The sequence below is a fragment of the Solanum lycopersicum genome, chromosome 8 (assembly GCF_036512215.1).
Source record: "Solanum lycopersicum chromosome 8, SLM_r2.1".
In the NCBI taxonomy this organism is placed as follows: Eukaryota; Viridiplantae; Streptophyta; class Magnoliopsida; order Solanales; family Solanaceae; genus Solanum; species Solanum lycopersicum.
In genome coordinates, this window is record NC_090807.1 from 66,039,195 (window position 1) to 66,055,915 (window position 16,721).

Below are 16,721 nucleotides of genomic sequence, written 5' to 3' on the forward strand. Positions count from 1 at the left end.
AATATTTCAAAATTGGCTAAGTTTGGCTAAGTAAGTCATGTTAAAAGTTCAAATAAATTTGCAAAGGTTAAAAATAAAAATAATCAAATAGTTAATCATTGGAAAACCGTAAGTTAACGGAGTGTTTTGGGTGCCTTACACCTTCCTAAGATACTAATAGGAATCCCGAACCCTTAAAATGTTTCAAAACAATTTTTTCTGTTTAAGTTGTTTAGAAACGAAGTTTTCTTGATTTTTCTTAAAAATTAAGTGGCGACTCCTAAAAGTCTAAAAACAAACTCTTTTCGAAAATCACCACCCTTTTTCGATAAAACAAATGTCACTATCTTTCATAAAAGACAAAATTTTCTTAAAAGTCAGAACTTTTCATCAAAGTCACAATTGAGATGATATACTCATTATATATGCAATTTCCTTGTAGAAATCATACCACTCATAGTACATATAATTATTTTTAAAATAACATTTATAATTAATTTTTTCTTAGAAATACCCCCCACCCCCCTTTAGTTGCATAGCGTTAAGACCGCCCTGATGATAGTTAGCATAAGATAAGGTTGCGTACGTAACACCTTCCCAATGCTAATGAGATTTCACTGGTATATAGTAGAAGTAATTGTATATATAACAAAAATCATATTAATATTAAAAGCCACATTTATTTATCACCAAATATAGTGGAAATTTTAACCATACATCTCCAATTTATTTTTGTGGAGGCTAGATACATATGATATAACATCAATTAATTTTGTTCAACCAACTTTGGGAGTTTGTACAACAATGTCCAATAAATTTACAAAAAGACGAACTCTATTGCATCTCAAATCTTCTGTAAAAGCTGAACCATTCAGTAGAGTTTCAACATTTGTTAATTTTGGATTTTCCTTTTGAATTATTTGCTTTGCAAACTTAGCTGGTGTTCCAAGAAGTTCTGGCCAACTTTCCTTTGTCACACCTATAATTTATAAAAAAAAAATACAACTAATTATTTATAAAAGAGCATTGACTAAAAAACTATGAATCAAAAGTTATTTTATATGAGAAAAAAATAATTAATTATGGTGTGTTTGCTACGAAGGAAAATATTTTTTAGAAAATATCTTTTATATTTGGCTAGAGAGTAGGAAAATAGTTTCTGATCGAAAATTCATTCGGAACTCGATTTCGACACGTGAATTAGGACATAACTCGACAACAGACTCAGTATCCGAGCATGGGATTTAACCTAGTACCTGACCCTAACTCCCAACTCGAAACATGACATTTAAATTGGGATATGACCTCAACCCCAACACTCGAATCTATAGATATTACCCTGATAATCGACCTAAGATTCGATCCAAAAATTTATTTAGATTTAGTTGGACGTCGTACGTGTATATATATCCAAAAAGGACGGTAGAGATAAAAACCAAACCTGGACAAAAAGATTGAGACACATCATGTACTTGCAATACATTTAAGCCATCGCTAACTTCGATTTCCAAATCTTGAGCAGTGAGAGATTGAAAGCCTGTTCATAAATAATTTACATAATTAATCAATTTCTTTTAACAAATAAAAATAAGAAATGTGAATAAATTTAATAAAGTAGAAATAAATGGTCAATTAATTACATGATGATACAAGAATTATCAAGAAAGCAACCAACTTCACCATAGACTTATTTGCCTCCATATAATTCAGCTTTGTTTTTAAGAATCTAAAGTTTATATTTGTGTGTTATGTTATTTGGTTTTAGAGGGATATATATATTTATAGGAGATATTTTTTACTCAATTGTACATGATCCACTTGTTCATTTAAAAGCAGCCATAAACTAACATTATTTTAATGTTGATTGACATTTGATAAGCTTGATGACTCGTCCATCAATTCCTCCCAATTTACTTTAATTAGTAAATGTATTCATGCTTCGATCGTAAAATAAATAAATTAAATAATTTTGTTGACTTTTGCATCAATAGGTATTTTCTTAATAGATATGCATTAAAATATTCTGATCGCTTAAAATATCAATTACGAGTCACATAAACATCATTTCCACTGTATATAATAGTTAATCGAATTGATTTGTATATTTGAAATTAATCGATCCATACGAGTAATATGAAAAACCTAATTTTTATGTTTAAACGTATACAAAATACTGTCAAAGTAAAAAAAATGGAATTGATAAATATAGAAAGAAACTTTGGTCACGAAAGATGCTGTTTTTTTTTTTTAAATAATATTTATTTTGAGAAATAAGTTCCGTCACGTTACAAAGTTGTCACCAAATAAAGTGAACTTGTACTATATTTATAAAATTATTATTTATTAGGCGGCTCTTATACATTTTTTCTTTTTTCACCTCCACTTTACTATATCGTATTTTAATATTATTCGTTTTTTGTCAAATATGATATTGTTATTTATGATTAATATACATAGTGCCAAAAGCCGCCACACCCCTATATAAAGTGCTTTCAAATAAGTTATCCTCATATATACATTTCAACAAACATGGGCTACTTGACATCTTCTTTTGTTCTCTTCTTCCTTCTTTGTGTGACTTATACTTATGCTGCCACTATTGAGGTACGCAACAACTGTCCATACACCGTTTGGGCGGCATCGACTCCGATAGGCGGTGGTCGACGTCTCAATCGAGGCCAAACATGGGTCATCAATGCTCCGAGGGGAACTAAGATGGCACGTATATGGGGTCGTACTGGTTGCAACTTTAATGCTGCAGGCAGAGGTACATGTCAGACTGGTGATTGTGGTGGAGTCTTACAGTGTACCGGATGGGGCAAACCCCCAAACACCCTAGCCGAGTACGCCTTGGACCAGTTTAGCAACTTAGATTTTTGGGACATTTCTTTAGTCGATGGATTTAATATTCCAATGACTTTTGCCCCAACAAAACCTAGTGGAGGAAAATGTCACGCAATTCATTGCACGGCCAATATAAATGGTGAATGTCCTCGCGCCCTTAAGGTACCTGGAGGATGTAACAACCCTTGTACCACGTTTGGAGGACAACAATATTGTTGCACCCAAGGTCCATGTGGCCCTACAGAGTTGTCCAAATTTTTCAAGAAAAGATGTCCCGATGCTTATAGCTACCCACAAGACGATCCTACAAGCACATTTACTTGCCCTGGTGGTAGTACAAACTATAGGGTTGTCTTTTGTCCTAATGGTGTTGCTGATCCAAATTTCCCCTTGGAGATGCCTGCAAGTACTGATGAAGTGGCCAAGTGAATTTGAGTTTCTTCATTTTAAATCGCCTCAATTAGTCAACTGATCTCTACCGTAATGAAAAATCTTAATAGCTCAGTTTTTTAAATATTCACTTTTACTTTATTGATAAGAGTTCGTAACAAACTTAAAGACCGGAATAAGAGTTACATCTCATGTGTACTTTTGTCTTAGATGTATAAAACAACAGTGCATTTGAATTATCGTTCTTTTTTTTTAAAAAAAAAATAACTTTTAGAAAAGTATTAAGCCTAAATTAGACCAATAAACAAACAAAAAAGTATTGATAATGCCTCGAGAATCATTTCACGCTGTCATGTATATGAGCCTCTTTAAATCGACACTGAATATTTTTAGTGGCGACCATAATGTCACTGCAAGTAATTAACTCCATAATTAATGATAATTAAATTTGCGACGAAAATTAATAACAAATAGATCTTAGGTTGCCAGTGATAATACATAGGCAATATATATATATATACATATATTTGATTTAGTATCAATTAAATGAAATTATAAATTTTAATGATATCAATACAATATATAATATATAATACTGATTTAATATGTATTAAGCAAAAATAATCAACCTTAATCAATGGGAAAGGGTATGGGCTGTATTATATTTTAAGAGAATAATATTTCTTGAATTGAATTGAATATAAAACATGTAATTATTTGAAGTTTTTATACGTCATTAATGTAATTTTTCGTTTTTTTAATTGAGATTTTAGATGCTACCTAATTAGATTAACTTCCCTTATTTTATTGATTGCGATCCATAAATTTCGCCTCCAAATAATACGCGTGAAACTTGAACACGAAATAAAAAATGACAAGATAAGTACTCCATTGATTTTATATTAGTTAATTATTTTAGTAAATAAAAAAATATTAATTTATTTTTCTTATATTATTCTTGTAATTGACTCTTTTGAAAGTGTTCATATTTATTTATAAATTTTTAACTTTTTTAAAAAAGTGAATTAATAAAATTATTTTTTTTTTATTTATGATTTTAAACATCACACAAAATGAAAAATAATTTAATGCGAGTACAAAAGAAACTCTGTCAATGAAAGAAAAATAATGGTTACTTCTTTTAATTAAGTTAAGAAAAAGTCTTATCACGTTATACCAAATAAATTTGTCCCTATGTTATCCATATATGGATTGTAGCGGACCGAAATTTCTCGATTCTTAATTAGAAATGAAAATTTGTAAATCTTGAAAATAAAAAAATCTTATAAAAAATGCTATTAATTTGTAAATTTAAATTTAATCAGGACAAAAATACCTTAATATTAAATAAGAAATTGAAAAAAATAATAATTAAATATTTATTTTTATATAAAGTAATGGAGTAATTACTAGGCGGCTCTTATATGTTGAGCCACCTCAACCTTTACTTAAGTATTTTTTCAATATTATTCGTTTGATTAGTCAATTGTGATATTGATATTTGTGATTAATATACATAGTTTCAAAAGCCGCCACACCCCTATATAAACACCCTAACAATTTGTCACTAAATCCAACAACTTACATTTAAAAAAATAGTTCCACAAACATGGCCTACTTGAGATCTTCTTTTGTTTTCTTCCTTCTTGCTTTTGTGACTTACACTTATGCTGCCACTTTCGAGGTACGCAACAACTGTCCATACACCGTCTGGGCGGCGTCGACCCCAATAGGCGGTGGTCGACGTCTTGATCGAGGCCAAACATGGGTCATCAATGCACCGAGGGGCACTAAGATGGCACGTATATGGGGTCGTACGAATTGCAACTTTGATGGTGCTGGTAGAGGTTCATGTCAGACTGGTGATTGTGGTGGGGTCTTGCAATGTACCGGGTGGGGCAAACCACCAAACACCCTGGCCGAGTACGCCTTGGACCAGTTTAGCAACCTAGATTTCTGGGACATTTCTTTAGTCGATGGATTTAATATTCCAATGACTTTCGCCCCGACCAATCCTAGTGGAGGGAAATGCCATGCAATTCATTGTACGGCTAATATAAATGGTGAATGTCCTGGTTCACTTAGGGTACCCGGAGGATGTAACAATCCTTGTACCACGTTCGGAGGACAACAATATTGTTGCACACAAGGTCCATGTGGCCCTACTGATTTGTCGAGATTTTTCAAACAAAGATGTCCTGATGCGTATAGCTACCCACAAGATGATCCTACTAGCACATTTACTTGCCCTAGTGGTAGTACAAATTATAGGGTTGTTTTTTGTCCTAATGGTGTTACTAGCCCAAATTTCCCCTTGGAGATGCCCTCAAGTGATGAAGAGGCTAAGTAAAATTGAGTCACTTTCTTTTAAATTGCTTGAAGTAGTCGAGTTATATAATTGGCTTGTAATAAACCTAATATAATTACATGAATAAAAGTCACATCATCACAAATATGTTGTTTCGAATATTATTTTATGTATATTTTGTTATTTACGTATTAACTTGTCAAATAAAAGAATAATATCAGTCAGTTTAAAAACATAAAAACTATAATATACTGGATAAGATAAATAAGAACATCTCACGAGATTATTTTATCTCATTTTTTTATATGATAAAAGTTCCATCACAAAATATAAAAATAAAATAAATTAATCTCAAAAGTAACTAGTACCTTAAAATAATATAAAATAAAATAATCCCATTTTATTAGAAATTATTATCCACAATTTTAGGGCAAAGTCAAAAGTAGATGGAAATATTTGTTTATAGGCGGCTCTTAGAACATTTTCAAGCTAAATGATGTTAGCTGCACGTGCTACTTGACACAATGCCAAAAGATTAAATTGAGCAAAATTTATATTTTTATTAAAAAAAATTATATTTATAAACGTAGAAAATTCACTATTTTTTTTTTATCATTAACATGTTTTACATATTTTAGAGGATTAAGAGTGAAAAAGATTCTAATAACTTGTTAACTTGATATAATAGATTAACAAGTTGATTATATCGCACTCTAAAGAATAAAATGAATTGTCAAAAATAATATTAATAATTTATCGCCACTCAAAAAAATAAAAAATATTGTAGAACGTGACTTTATCAATACTAATCTCTTTTAAAACAACGATTGATTTGAACTTCACCGAAATTGATGGAATGAAATGACTAAATATTGTATTGGGATAAAATAATGGGATAATTGTATATAATAGCAAACTAATAACCTAAAATAAATGGAGTAGCTATGATTTGATTTAATTGTGCACCATAGCAAACGTTAGCCAAAGTTTGTCAGTCGCCTCTCTCTCTTTATACACAAAAGTGTATAAATTGTGTTTCTGTTTTGTATAAGCGAGAGAAAACTGTATATACACATGCAAAAACATATATCTTCGTGTTATACACTTAATTATACAATTTACAAATATTTTACTTCAATTCAATTGTAGACAAATGCAAATTTTATACAAATATTGCAGCGAAAAAGGCGAACGAATTATACAATTGCAGTGAAATACAATTTTCTCTTGCTTTATACAACAGAAGTGTATAAATTGTGTTTATGTTTTTGTATAAAGCGAGAGAAAAACATATATTTTTTTCCTATACACTTATAATTATGCAATATACATACATTTTACTTCGATTCAATTGTATGCAAAATAAATTTTATACAAATATTGCAGAGAATTATACAATATGCATTATACAATTGCAGTGAAATATGATAGCGAATTATACAATTGCGGCGAAATAGGCCAGCAAATTATACAATTGTATATTATAGTGAATTATACAGTTTTATGTTTGCTATGGAGCGTAATTATACAAATTTTGCTATAACACACAAATATAAATTTTTTATTTGCTATATGCGAAAGTTGTCCTAAAACAATTAACAACATTACTCTTGAAAATAATATTCTTTTGTCAATATAGTAAGTAATGATGAATAATTATTTAACCACCAAAGTAACATAAAAAACCCCACTCACCAATATCTCCATATACCCCCATTTTCTTGACTTTTTTGAGTGTAGATACACATACGTTTTTCTTTTAATTATATATCCACTTGACACATGACATATTTTTTTATAATAATGGCGTGGAGTTAAAAAGTTTACGTAATGTGAATTTAAATTATTAAGTTAAGTTTTAAGAAAAAAAAGAGTGAAATTATTTGAACATATTTTGTTAATGATCAGTTATTTCAAATAAAACATGATAAATATTTTAAAATGAATTGAATATTATGGTGCTAAGGACTTTGCTTCTTATTATCAGGAGTGATTGCATAAAAGTCACGGAATATGCACCATAACGTGCTGAAAATATGCAAAGGGGCTGTGGTGGGATGTTAGTTTTCAATTTTTAATTTGATATATCGAGTTTGAGCCATGAGAGTAAATTTCTTTTCATTATATATAATAAGTGTTTTGCCTTCAAAGTGAAATTTTTCGAATGCAAATTTAAATTTATCAAGCTCAATACAAATGTTGAATATCAAGAGCATGATTAATAGCGGAGTAATAATTTTCATTAGAGGATTTTGAAATATGAGAAAATAAACACACTAACAATTTAAAGAAAAAAAAAATTCATTCATTAATTAATCACTGTATATACATTAAAAATAATTTTAACTATATATAAATAAAATTAATAATTATCTATTTAAAAAATTGAATAAACCCCTTAATTCTACGTGGCTCCACCTTAACCTTTGCATGAAATATTCTAAAAGCCGCCTACAAAAAAGATTTCCACCTCGACTAATTATTATGTCCTATAAAGATAGCTATCCTATATAGTAATTATAATAGTTTATCTTGTCCCTACAATTTTATATTTTTGATCTGATTACGGTAGAATGTTATCAATACTATTTTTCATTCCTTTTTTTGTCTAAGGTTTAAGACTTAGATAATTAGGAATTAAAAAGACAAAATTAAACGATACTCCAAATGCACTCTTGTGTGAGAATTTTGAACATCATGTGTAAGACAAATTAAAGTACAATATGTTATTGAAATCTTAGCCACCTCAAGATAACAAACTAAAAGAAATGTGGATAATACAAAAGACAAGTAATGAACAAAACTCAACCATTTTGAACAAGAAAGAGGTGGCTACACTCATGATGAATCTACTTATTAAGCAACTTCAAGAGTACTTGTAGGCATCTCCAATGGGAAATTTGTTGTTTCATTGTGAGTAGAGCCATAAGGACAGAACATTATCTTGTAGTCTGTAGTCCAACTCTGACAAGTAAAAGTACTAGTTGGATCGTCTTGAGGGTAACTATAGGCATCAGGACATCTTTGTTTGAAAAATCTTGACAATTCAGTAGGACCACATGGACCGTGATTACAACAATATTGTTGTCCTCCGAATGTTGTACAAGGGTTGTTACATCCTCCAGGTACCCTAAGTGAACCAGGGCATTCACCGTTTATATTGGCTGTGCATTGAATTGGATGACATTTTCCAGGGCCAGGCTTAGTTGGGCCAAAAGACATAGGGATGTTGAATCCATCAATAACAGAAATATCCCAAAAATCTAGGTTACCAAACTGGTTCAAAGCGTATTCAGCTAAGGTGTTTGGTGGTTTACCCCATCCTTTGCAATCCAGGACTCCACCACAATCACCAGTCTGGCACCAACCTCTTCCAGCACCATCAAAGTTGCAATTAGTACGACCCCAAATACGTGCCATTTTAGTGCCAGGTGGGGCCCAAAACCACCAACTCTGACCTCTCTCGAGACGTCGACCACCTCCTACGGGGACCGCTGCCGCCCAAACGGTGTAGGGGCAGTTGTTATGGACCTCAAATACACCGGAACCATAAGTGTAAGTCACAAAGGCAAGGAGAAAAAACACTAAACAAGTTGTCAAGTGACTCATTTTAGTATAAGAAGTTGTAGGATATATTTGCATATCGAGCTAGGGGTTTATATAGTGGTATGGCGGCTTTTTTTCACTATGGACATTAATCATATAAATATTGGCACTTGTTATAAACATATATAGAAAATTAAAAAAAAAAATTGTATCCAAAATATCTCCACTTGAAAAAAAAAGCCGCCAATATAATATGAGTACAGCCTATTATAAGTAATATATTTTGTTCACTCCAGTCATATTTCACAGTTCAACTTTTTGCTATTTTGAAAATTTATGCATTAACACATTATGATATTTATAATGATTAAAAAAAAAAGAGAAGATATTTTTTAATTAAGTGATATATACGTATTATTAGTTTTGTGTTTAACTATATATTAATTTTAAATTATTTAGTTTAGTATATACAACAAATCGGAAAAATGCATGGCAGGGCATGAAACCTAAAATTGTGGAAAATTTCCTAATTTTTTTTGAACATTTTTTCATGAGAAATTTAGTTAGTAGAGAATTCTCTTCATAATTTTTATTGGTTATGTTTTCATAAATAAAATAACTTAAAAATTTTGAATTACAAATTTGTAATTTTTGTTTACAGACAATTGCCTTTTTTCCCTTGATTATTTTTTTCCGTCGTATATATATAGTGGATTTTTATATTAAATTATTTATAGCATATTTATCAAGTGGACATAATAATTAATTGAAAATGTGCATGCATTCTACAGTCAAAAAAGTTGAGCAAATGGGTAGGCGTAGAGATGAGTGGAACCTTAAAAGTTTGAATTTTTTTTTTATTCGATACAAGCTATGTAGGTCTTGTTTCACACGAGAAAAATGAATTTTGAAATTAGTTATGAATTTCGTTACTAATCTATCTCTAATATGCAAAGTTTTGAATAATCTATCCCTAATTGGTTACTAGATATAGAACTAGCAATGATTTTTGTTATTGATTGAATAATTTGTTCGATATTGATTTTTGTTTTATGTTTCCTCCGTCCGATATTGTTTGTTATGGTTTCTATTTATAGACTCAAACTATAAAAACTTTGACTAACATTTGAAGATACATTTTTTTATCATATTAATATGAAAAGATTGTAATTTATAGTACTTTTCATATTGTTTTAGAATATTTAATTTTTTTGGTTTAAAGTATCGAATTAATGTGATTTAATTTACCTTTAGAAATCAATCAAAATTGACTTTCGATAAGCGTAACATGACAAATATTTCTGGACGGAGGGAGTATTGATTTTTTATCGTTGTCATCATGGTCGTCTTTGTTTGTTGGTTCATAATAAGATATTCTTGAGTTTAAATGAGATGATTGTATATTTGAGTTTAATTTTGGAACATGCAAGAGTTTTTGGATTTGATTTTGATCGGTAGATGTACTAGTACCTGCCACCAAAACATCGTGAAGGATTCAGTGAACGACTTGAAACTTAGTAACACAAGACAATTCACTGAATGGTTGTTGGCTCTACCGGAGGAGTCTGAAATCAACAACGTGTAACTGCTTGGGCAGAATAAAAGAACTTAAATTGTTTTAATAGAATTTTTTAAGTAACATTGCAATTATTTAAGCAATACGAACGCCCAATTGTATTTTATTTTATTTTTTTATAATAAAAGAGTTTTGGAAGTAATGAATTTTAATACAATATCAATATTTAAATAATGTTGAATTCTTAGCTTAGGCATTGAATCGCAATTGAAAGTGAAAGCCCTTTTTTGCTATTTCAAGTTATGAATTCAGATACTAAAGGATAACGTCTTTTAGAAGGAAGATATTAATGGGGTAAGTGATTTTTAAAAGTTGACTTTTATATAAAATTATCTTCTTCTTTTTTCTTTTTCTTTTTTGTATATCGACTCATTTAATTATCAGTTTAACTTAATGTTCGAATCTTTAAGCTTTTTAATTAATATTGAATTTATTATTTCTTTAAACTTATAAATTCAAATCTAAACACTTATTAAAATTTTAATGAATTTTCATATACTATAGTATACTTGAAAATGTTCCAAAAGCCGCCAATAAAAAAATATTTCCATCTGTTTGACTTATATTATGACATGTAACGAGTTGTCCCTACAATTTTATATTTTCAGATCTAGGTACTTTAATATATTAACTAGACTAATTTTTTTTCATTATAATTAAAAATTTTAAGAAAAAAACTGTACTCCAGATATAATTTCAATTTAAAATTAAAATACCATATATAAGACAAAGCATCGATCATAGATTGTTATTCAGATCTTAGCCACTTCAAACAAACAAATGTAAAAGAAATGTGTACAAGGCAAATTAAAGACAATGTCCATCTTCAAAACAAATTTAACAAAAAAGAGATTGGCTCAACTCAAGATTTCTACTTAATTAAGCCACTTCAAGAGTATTTGTAGGAATCTCCAATGGGAAATTTGTTGTTTCATTGTGAGTAGAGCCATAAGGACAAAACATAACCTTGTAGTCTGTAGTCCAACTCTGACAAGTAAAAGTACTTGTTGGATCGTCTTGAGGATAACTATAGGCATCGGGACATCTTTGTTTGAAAAATCTTGACAAATCGGTAGGACCACATGGACCTTGAGTGCAACAATATTGTTGTCCTCCGAATGTAGTACAAGGGTTGTTACATCCTCCGGGTACCCTAAGTGAACCAGGGCATTCACCGTTTATATTAGCAACACATTGAATTGGATGACATTTTCCCGGCCCAGGGTTAGTTGGGCCGAAAGACATAGGGATGTTGAATCCATCAATAACAGAAATGTCCCAGAAATCTAAGTTGCTAAATTGATTCAAAGCGTATTCAGCTAAGGTGTTTGGTGGTTTACCCCATCCTTTGCATTCCAAGACTCCACCACAATCACCGGTCTGGCACCAACCTCTACCAGCACCATCAAAATTGCAATTAGTACGACCCCAAATACGTGCCATTTTGGTGCCCGGTGGAGCCCAAAACCACCAACTTTGACCTCTCTCGAGACGTCGGCCACCTCCTACGGGAGTCGCCGCTGCCCATACGGTGTATGGACAGTTGTTATGGACCTCAAATACACCGGAAGCATAAGTGTAAGTCACAAAGGCAAGGAGAAAGAACACTAAACAAGTTGTCAAATGACTCATTTTAGAATAAAAGAAGAATATTTGGTTTGTTGATATATTTACACAATAAATTAGGGGTTTATATAGGGGTATGGCGGCTTTTTACACTATGGACAATATTATAAATATATATATATATATATGTATATATAGACACTTGATATATTAATAAAACCATAATTTATATTTTTTTATAAAGATATAGCTAGATAGGCGGCTATAAGCATATACAATTATTATGTACAATGAACATATACAAAACCTAATAATTTTGCTTGGTCATAATATGTCCACTTGAGATAATAATCTGCACATAATATCCATTTTAAAAAAATAAGAAATGTATGATATATCACTAAAAGGGAGTGATATTAATAAATCATAAAAAAAAATTTACGATCATCACTTTTTTTACCAAATCTATTAAACGGTGAAATCGAAATTTATTTTTGAAACAAACGGTAAATCTTATAAAGAAAAAATGTTAAATCACTTTCTTAATATTCGTTTGTTAAACAAGCATTAAATGATAGTCTAAATATTTCTTGGATCACCTCATCAACCATCAAGGCCCAAAGGGTATATATCAAATATCTCTTAAAAAGGGAATTTGTTTAAACAGAAAAGAAACAATACTTTAAAAAGATATTTTTTACTCAAAAGTAGTAATAGGATATTTTTTGACTAAAATATTCATGGTAGGGATATGTTTGGACAAGAATATTAATAGGATGGCATTTTTGAAGAAGACATTTGTTGAATTTCACGTAGTTCAAAGATACTTTTTTTTAAATCTATTTTATTAAAATAAAAGCTAAAAATGTCAAAACATATTTGAACAATCTTTTTTTTTTAATATCATATTTAAATTATTGAAAATGTATAAAACATGTTCCTAAGTACTCCGATTCCTTATAAAAGATATTCAGTTCGTTAGAATAGAAGTGAAAGAGGATATTTATGTTTGTCGTGTTCTTTATATGGACATCCGAGGCCAGGGGTCCATTCTCTTGACCTGTACTGATGAGAATTTGACTGCACGAGAAATTGAACAAAAAGCTGCTGAATTAGCCTTTTTTCAGTCACAAAAACGAATAATTGAAACCTAAAATCTTAAAATGAAGAAGATTCTATTGATTCATTTCTACAATATTACCACTCATTAATTTGAAGAAAAAAAAACACAATTCAATTCTAACCAGACCAAATGCACACTCCGACGCATTTGATCCAAAAAAAAAAATAATCCACGTGGCTTTTTTTTCGCCAACGCAATCTAACATAATCAAATGTGTGTATACACGTAATACACACGACATCACATATTACTTGAAGTATATTTCTCAAACTTATTATTATTAGTTTAAATATGTTTTTCATACTCGAAATAATTTAGGTGCGTAAAATGTGATTTTCTTTTTTGCCTTTTTTGGTCTAAAATGTGATTTTCGCCTAAACCGTCCGGTTCACTTTACACTCACCGGTCTAACCCCACTTTAAACCGGTCTTTTGTTCACATATAAATACACATCAGCTCAACATATTCTTCATCGAAACAAAAAAAAAAAAAAAGAAAACGATCTCTGTCCGAAAATTCGTGCGAGAATCTGTTTTTTTTTCCTGGGAATCTGCTAAGAGTTTGATTGAAAATGGTACGAGGAAAACTTGTAGTTCAACTTGTTGGAGCTAAAGGCCTTGAAAACACTGATTTTCTCAGTAAGTTTTTTGTTTTTTTTTCTAATTTATTTGTTTTGATCTGATCAGATTAATGTATAGATCTCTTTTTTCTTTCGATTACATTTGATGTTTTCTTAATCAACCTAATTTTCGATTGTTACTTATGTGAATTAGAGGTTGATCTACATGTAATTTATGTGTTCACACAACACCTGTTTGAATGTGCGTTTTATTTAGGAAAATAGAGAATTATTTGAAGATCGGATCAAATTTTCATGATCAAACAGATATTTGTCAAAATTCATGGCCAAACCTTATCAATGTATATTAATTTGACTTCGTGGTAAACTTTAAATTTTGAATCAAAGTATGTGAAGTTGACATTTAGGTCTATGCCTAGTCAAACGATGTCAAATAAAATAGAATCGAGGAATATGAATCAAAAATCGATAATCATCTTGGCTAATTTGATTGATACTCTGTATTTTATTTTATTTTTTAATTTAAAAAATGTTATTTTGTGTGATACAGATGATATGGATCCATATGTGATCTTAACTTATAGATCTCAGGAGAAAAAGAGTACTGTTGCATCAGGTACATTTGTTAATAATCTTTGGTTAATTATTACTTAGTTATTAGTTACCTATGTTTTTTTTAAGAAAAATGAAATGAAGTTTGATCAATCGATATTTATAATGTTAAATTTTCATAGGGAAGGGATGTGAACCAGAATGGAATGAAACATTTGTTTTCTCCATTTCTGAGGATGCTGAAGAACTCTTCTTGAAGATAATGGACAGTGATTCTATCGGCGAGGACGATATTGTTGGGGAAGCTAAGTAAGTATATCTAATTAGAGGCGAATCTAAGATTATACGTATTTTCTCTATATTAACATAGTTTGAGTTTGATAGTACATGCATCCATGACTTGTATATGTTGAGATAAATAGACGTATATGACTTTAGATAAGAAGACGTGGAGGTCGAAAATTAGGGTAGAAGGTTAGTAGTTAGTGAGCCTGAGTGTTGTTGCACTTGTTATTGGAGAGGAAGAGGGCTAGCCTAGTCTCTACTTCTCCTTTTTAGTAGTAGTATTTTGTATATCGCGTAGTTTCCTTTCTTTAATGATTATTACAATCAGTTGCTTCATTTGATTTGTATCTTGCTATTTTGTCGTTTTATTTACTTGCACCATGCTTTTTCTTTTCTTTTCTTTTGAGTTCAGGGTCCTTCGTGAACAACCTGCAAAGGTAGGGGTATGTTCAGCGTACATCGATATCCTACCTTCCCAATATCCAACTTGTGAAATTACACTGAATATATAGTTATTTTTGTGGTTGTTGTAGTATACATCTACTTTCTAGTGGTGTTATACAAACCATGGTTTAAACGGTTGAGATTATTAGTTCATGGAGTCGAATAAGCATTTGCCTAAAACAGTTGAGATTATTAGTTCATGGAGTCGAATAAGCATTTCCCTAAAACAGTTGAGATTATTAGTTCATGGAGTCGAATAAGCATTTGCCTAAAACAGTTGAGATTATTAGTTCATGGAGTCGAATAAGCATTTGCCTAAAACAGTTGAGATTATTAGTTCATGGAGTCGAATAAGCATTTGCCTAAAACAGTTGAGATTATTAGTTCATGGAGTCGAATAAGCATTTGCCTAAAACAGTTGAGATTATTAGTTCATGGAGTCGAATAAGCATTTGCCTAAAACAGTTGAGATTATTAGTTCATGGAGTCGAATAAGCATTTGCCTAAAACAGTTGAGATTATTAGTTCATGGAGTCGAATAAGCATTTGCCTAAAACAGTTGAGATTATTAGTTCATGGAGTCGAATAAGCATTTACCTATCAGAGACGAATCTAAGATTTATACAATTTCTGTATATACAATTTCTGTATATATATATATATATATATATGCAAACATAATCTGAGTTTGCTAGTATTGGTTTTGAGATATGTTCAATAATATGTTACTTGCAGGATACCAATTGAACCAGTTTTTTCAGAAGGGAGCATCCCAATAACATGTTATAATGTTGTTAAAGATGAGGAATATTGTGGAGAAATTAAAGTTGGTCTCACCTTTACTCCTGAGGCAAGTTACTTTCTAAAATTTTATTGATTTATAAAAAAAAAAAAAAAAAAGGTTATGCCTCAATCCCGAGCTAACAAGTTCAGATTGGCTATATGAATAAAGGAACTCGTAACATGCAAGTATAATAGGTATTCTATGTGCATGATATATTTTGCTATGTTTTTGTAGGAATATTCTGAGAGGGAGTATGAAGAAGAGAACCTTGGTGGATGGAAAGAGTCTTCTTATTGATGTGAAGCATTACTCGACTGATCAATTTGTTCTTGCTTAAATTATGAACTTATCTTACCCGTTATAACATTTTCAAGTGTTAAAAGTGTGGATTTCATATAGTAAAAAAGAAAAGAGCTATTTTGAGTCTATACGGGTTACTGTAATAAAAATGTTGGGATTTTCTTTTCATTTTTCAAGTTAAATTATTTTATCATATGCTACAATGTAAGGTTTGTTATTATGCAGAACAACAATGTCAAGTTATGAGATAATCAAGTCAAATATCTAGAAATTATTGTGAAGAAATCACTCTAACTTTGTCCTTAACGCTCTTTATTTCTTCTCATTTTCAAAACATATGATGTGAAGAAATCACTCTAACTTTGTCCTTAACGCTCTTTATTTCTTCTCATTTTCAAAACATATGATGGTGTTCGATCCAACTCGCCACGACTATTTCACCTA

At 30.5% G+C, this 16,721-nt stretch overlaps 6 protein-coding genes across 6 annotated transcripts; 3 read left to right on the forward strand and 3 right to left on the reverse strand.

Moving 5' to 3' along the window:
* Positions 1-639: 639 nt before the first annotated feature.
* Positions 640-1,732, reverse strand: ER1 (proteinase inhibitor I). Its single transcript, NM_001247686.2, has 3 exons — positions 1,620-1,732; positions 1,421-1,516; positions 640-958 (listed from the first exon to the last, which is right to left on the reverse strand). Exons 1-3 carry the CDS (start codon positions 1,678-1,680, stop codon positions 756-758), a joined length of 360 nt encoding a protein of 119 aa, NP_001234615.1. The 5' UTR covers positions 1,681-1,732; the 3' UTR covers positions 640-755.
* A 757-nt stretch (positions 1,733-2,489) lies between these two features.
* Positions 2,490-3,477, forward strand: NP24-I (protein NP24). Its single transcript, NM_001305993.1, has one exon. It carries the CDS (start codon positions 2,509-2,511, stop codon positions 3,250-3,252), a length of 744 nt encoding a protein of 247 aa, NP_001292922.1. The 5' UTR covers positions 2,490-2,508; the 3' UTR covers positions 3,253-3,477.
* A 1,311-nt stretch (positions 3,478-4,788) lies between these two features.
* Positions 4,789-5,666, forward strand: TPM-1 (osmotin-like protein OSML13). Its single transcript, NM_001309287.1, has one exon. It carries the CDS (start codon positions 4,823-4,825, stop codon positions 5,561-5,563), a length of 741 nt encoding a protein of 246 aa, NP_001296216.1. The 5' UTR covers positions 4,789-4,822; the 3' UTR covers positions 5,564-5,666.
* Positions 5,667-8,172: 2,506 nt separating this feature from the next.
* On the reverse strand, positions 8,173-9,153 carry LOC101264959 (pathogenesis-related protein PR-5). Its single transcript, NM_001330783.1, has one exon. It carries the CDS (start codon positions 9,128-9,130, stop codon positions 8,378-8,380), a length of 753 nt encoding a protein of 250 aa, NP_001317712.1. The 5' UTR covers positions 9,131-9,153; the 3' UTR covers positions 8,173-8,377.
* A 2,181-nt stretch (positions 9,154-11,334) lies between these two features.
* On the reverse strand, positions 11,335-12,309 carry LOC543878 (PR5-like protein). Its single transcript, NM_001247422.3, has one exon. It carries the CDS (start codon positions 12,273-12,275, stop codon positions 11,523-11,525), a length of 753 nt encoding a protein of 250 aa, NP_001234351.2. The 5' UTR covers positions 12,276-12,309; the 3' UTR covers positions 11,335-11,522.
* Positions 12,310-13,608: 1,299 nt separating this feature from the next.
* Positions 13,609-16,562, forward strand: LOC101264656 (elicitor-responsive protein 3). Its single transcript, XM_004245579.5, has 5 exons — positions 13,609-13,970; positions 14,463-14,528; positions 14,647-14,773; positions 15,929-16,043; positions 16,212-16,562. Exons 1-5 carry the CDS (start codon positions 13,904-13,906, stop codon positions 16,272-16,274), a joined length of 438 nt encoding a protein of 145 aa, XP_004245627.1. The 5' UTR covers positions 13,609-13,903; the 3' UTR covers positions 16,275-16,562.
* Positions 16,563-16,721: the final 159 nt, after the last annotated feature.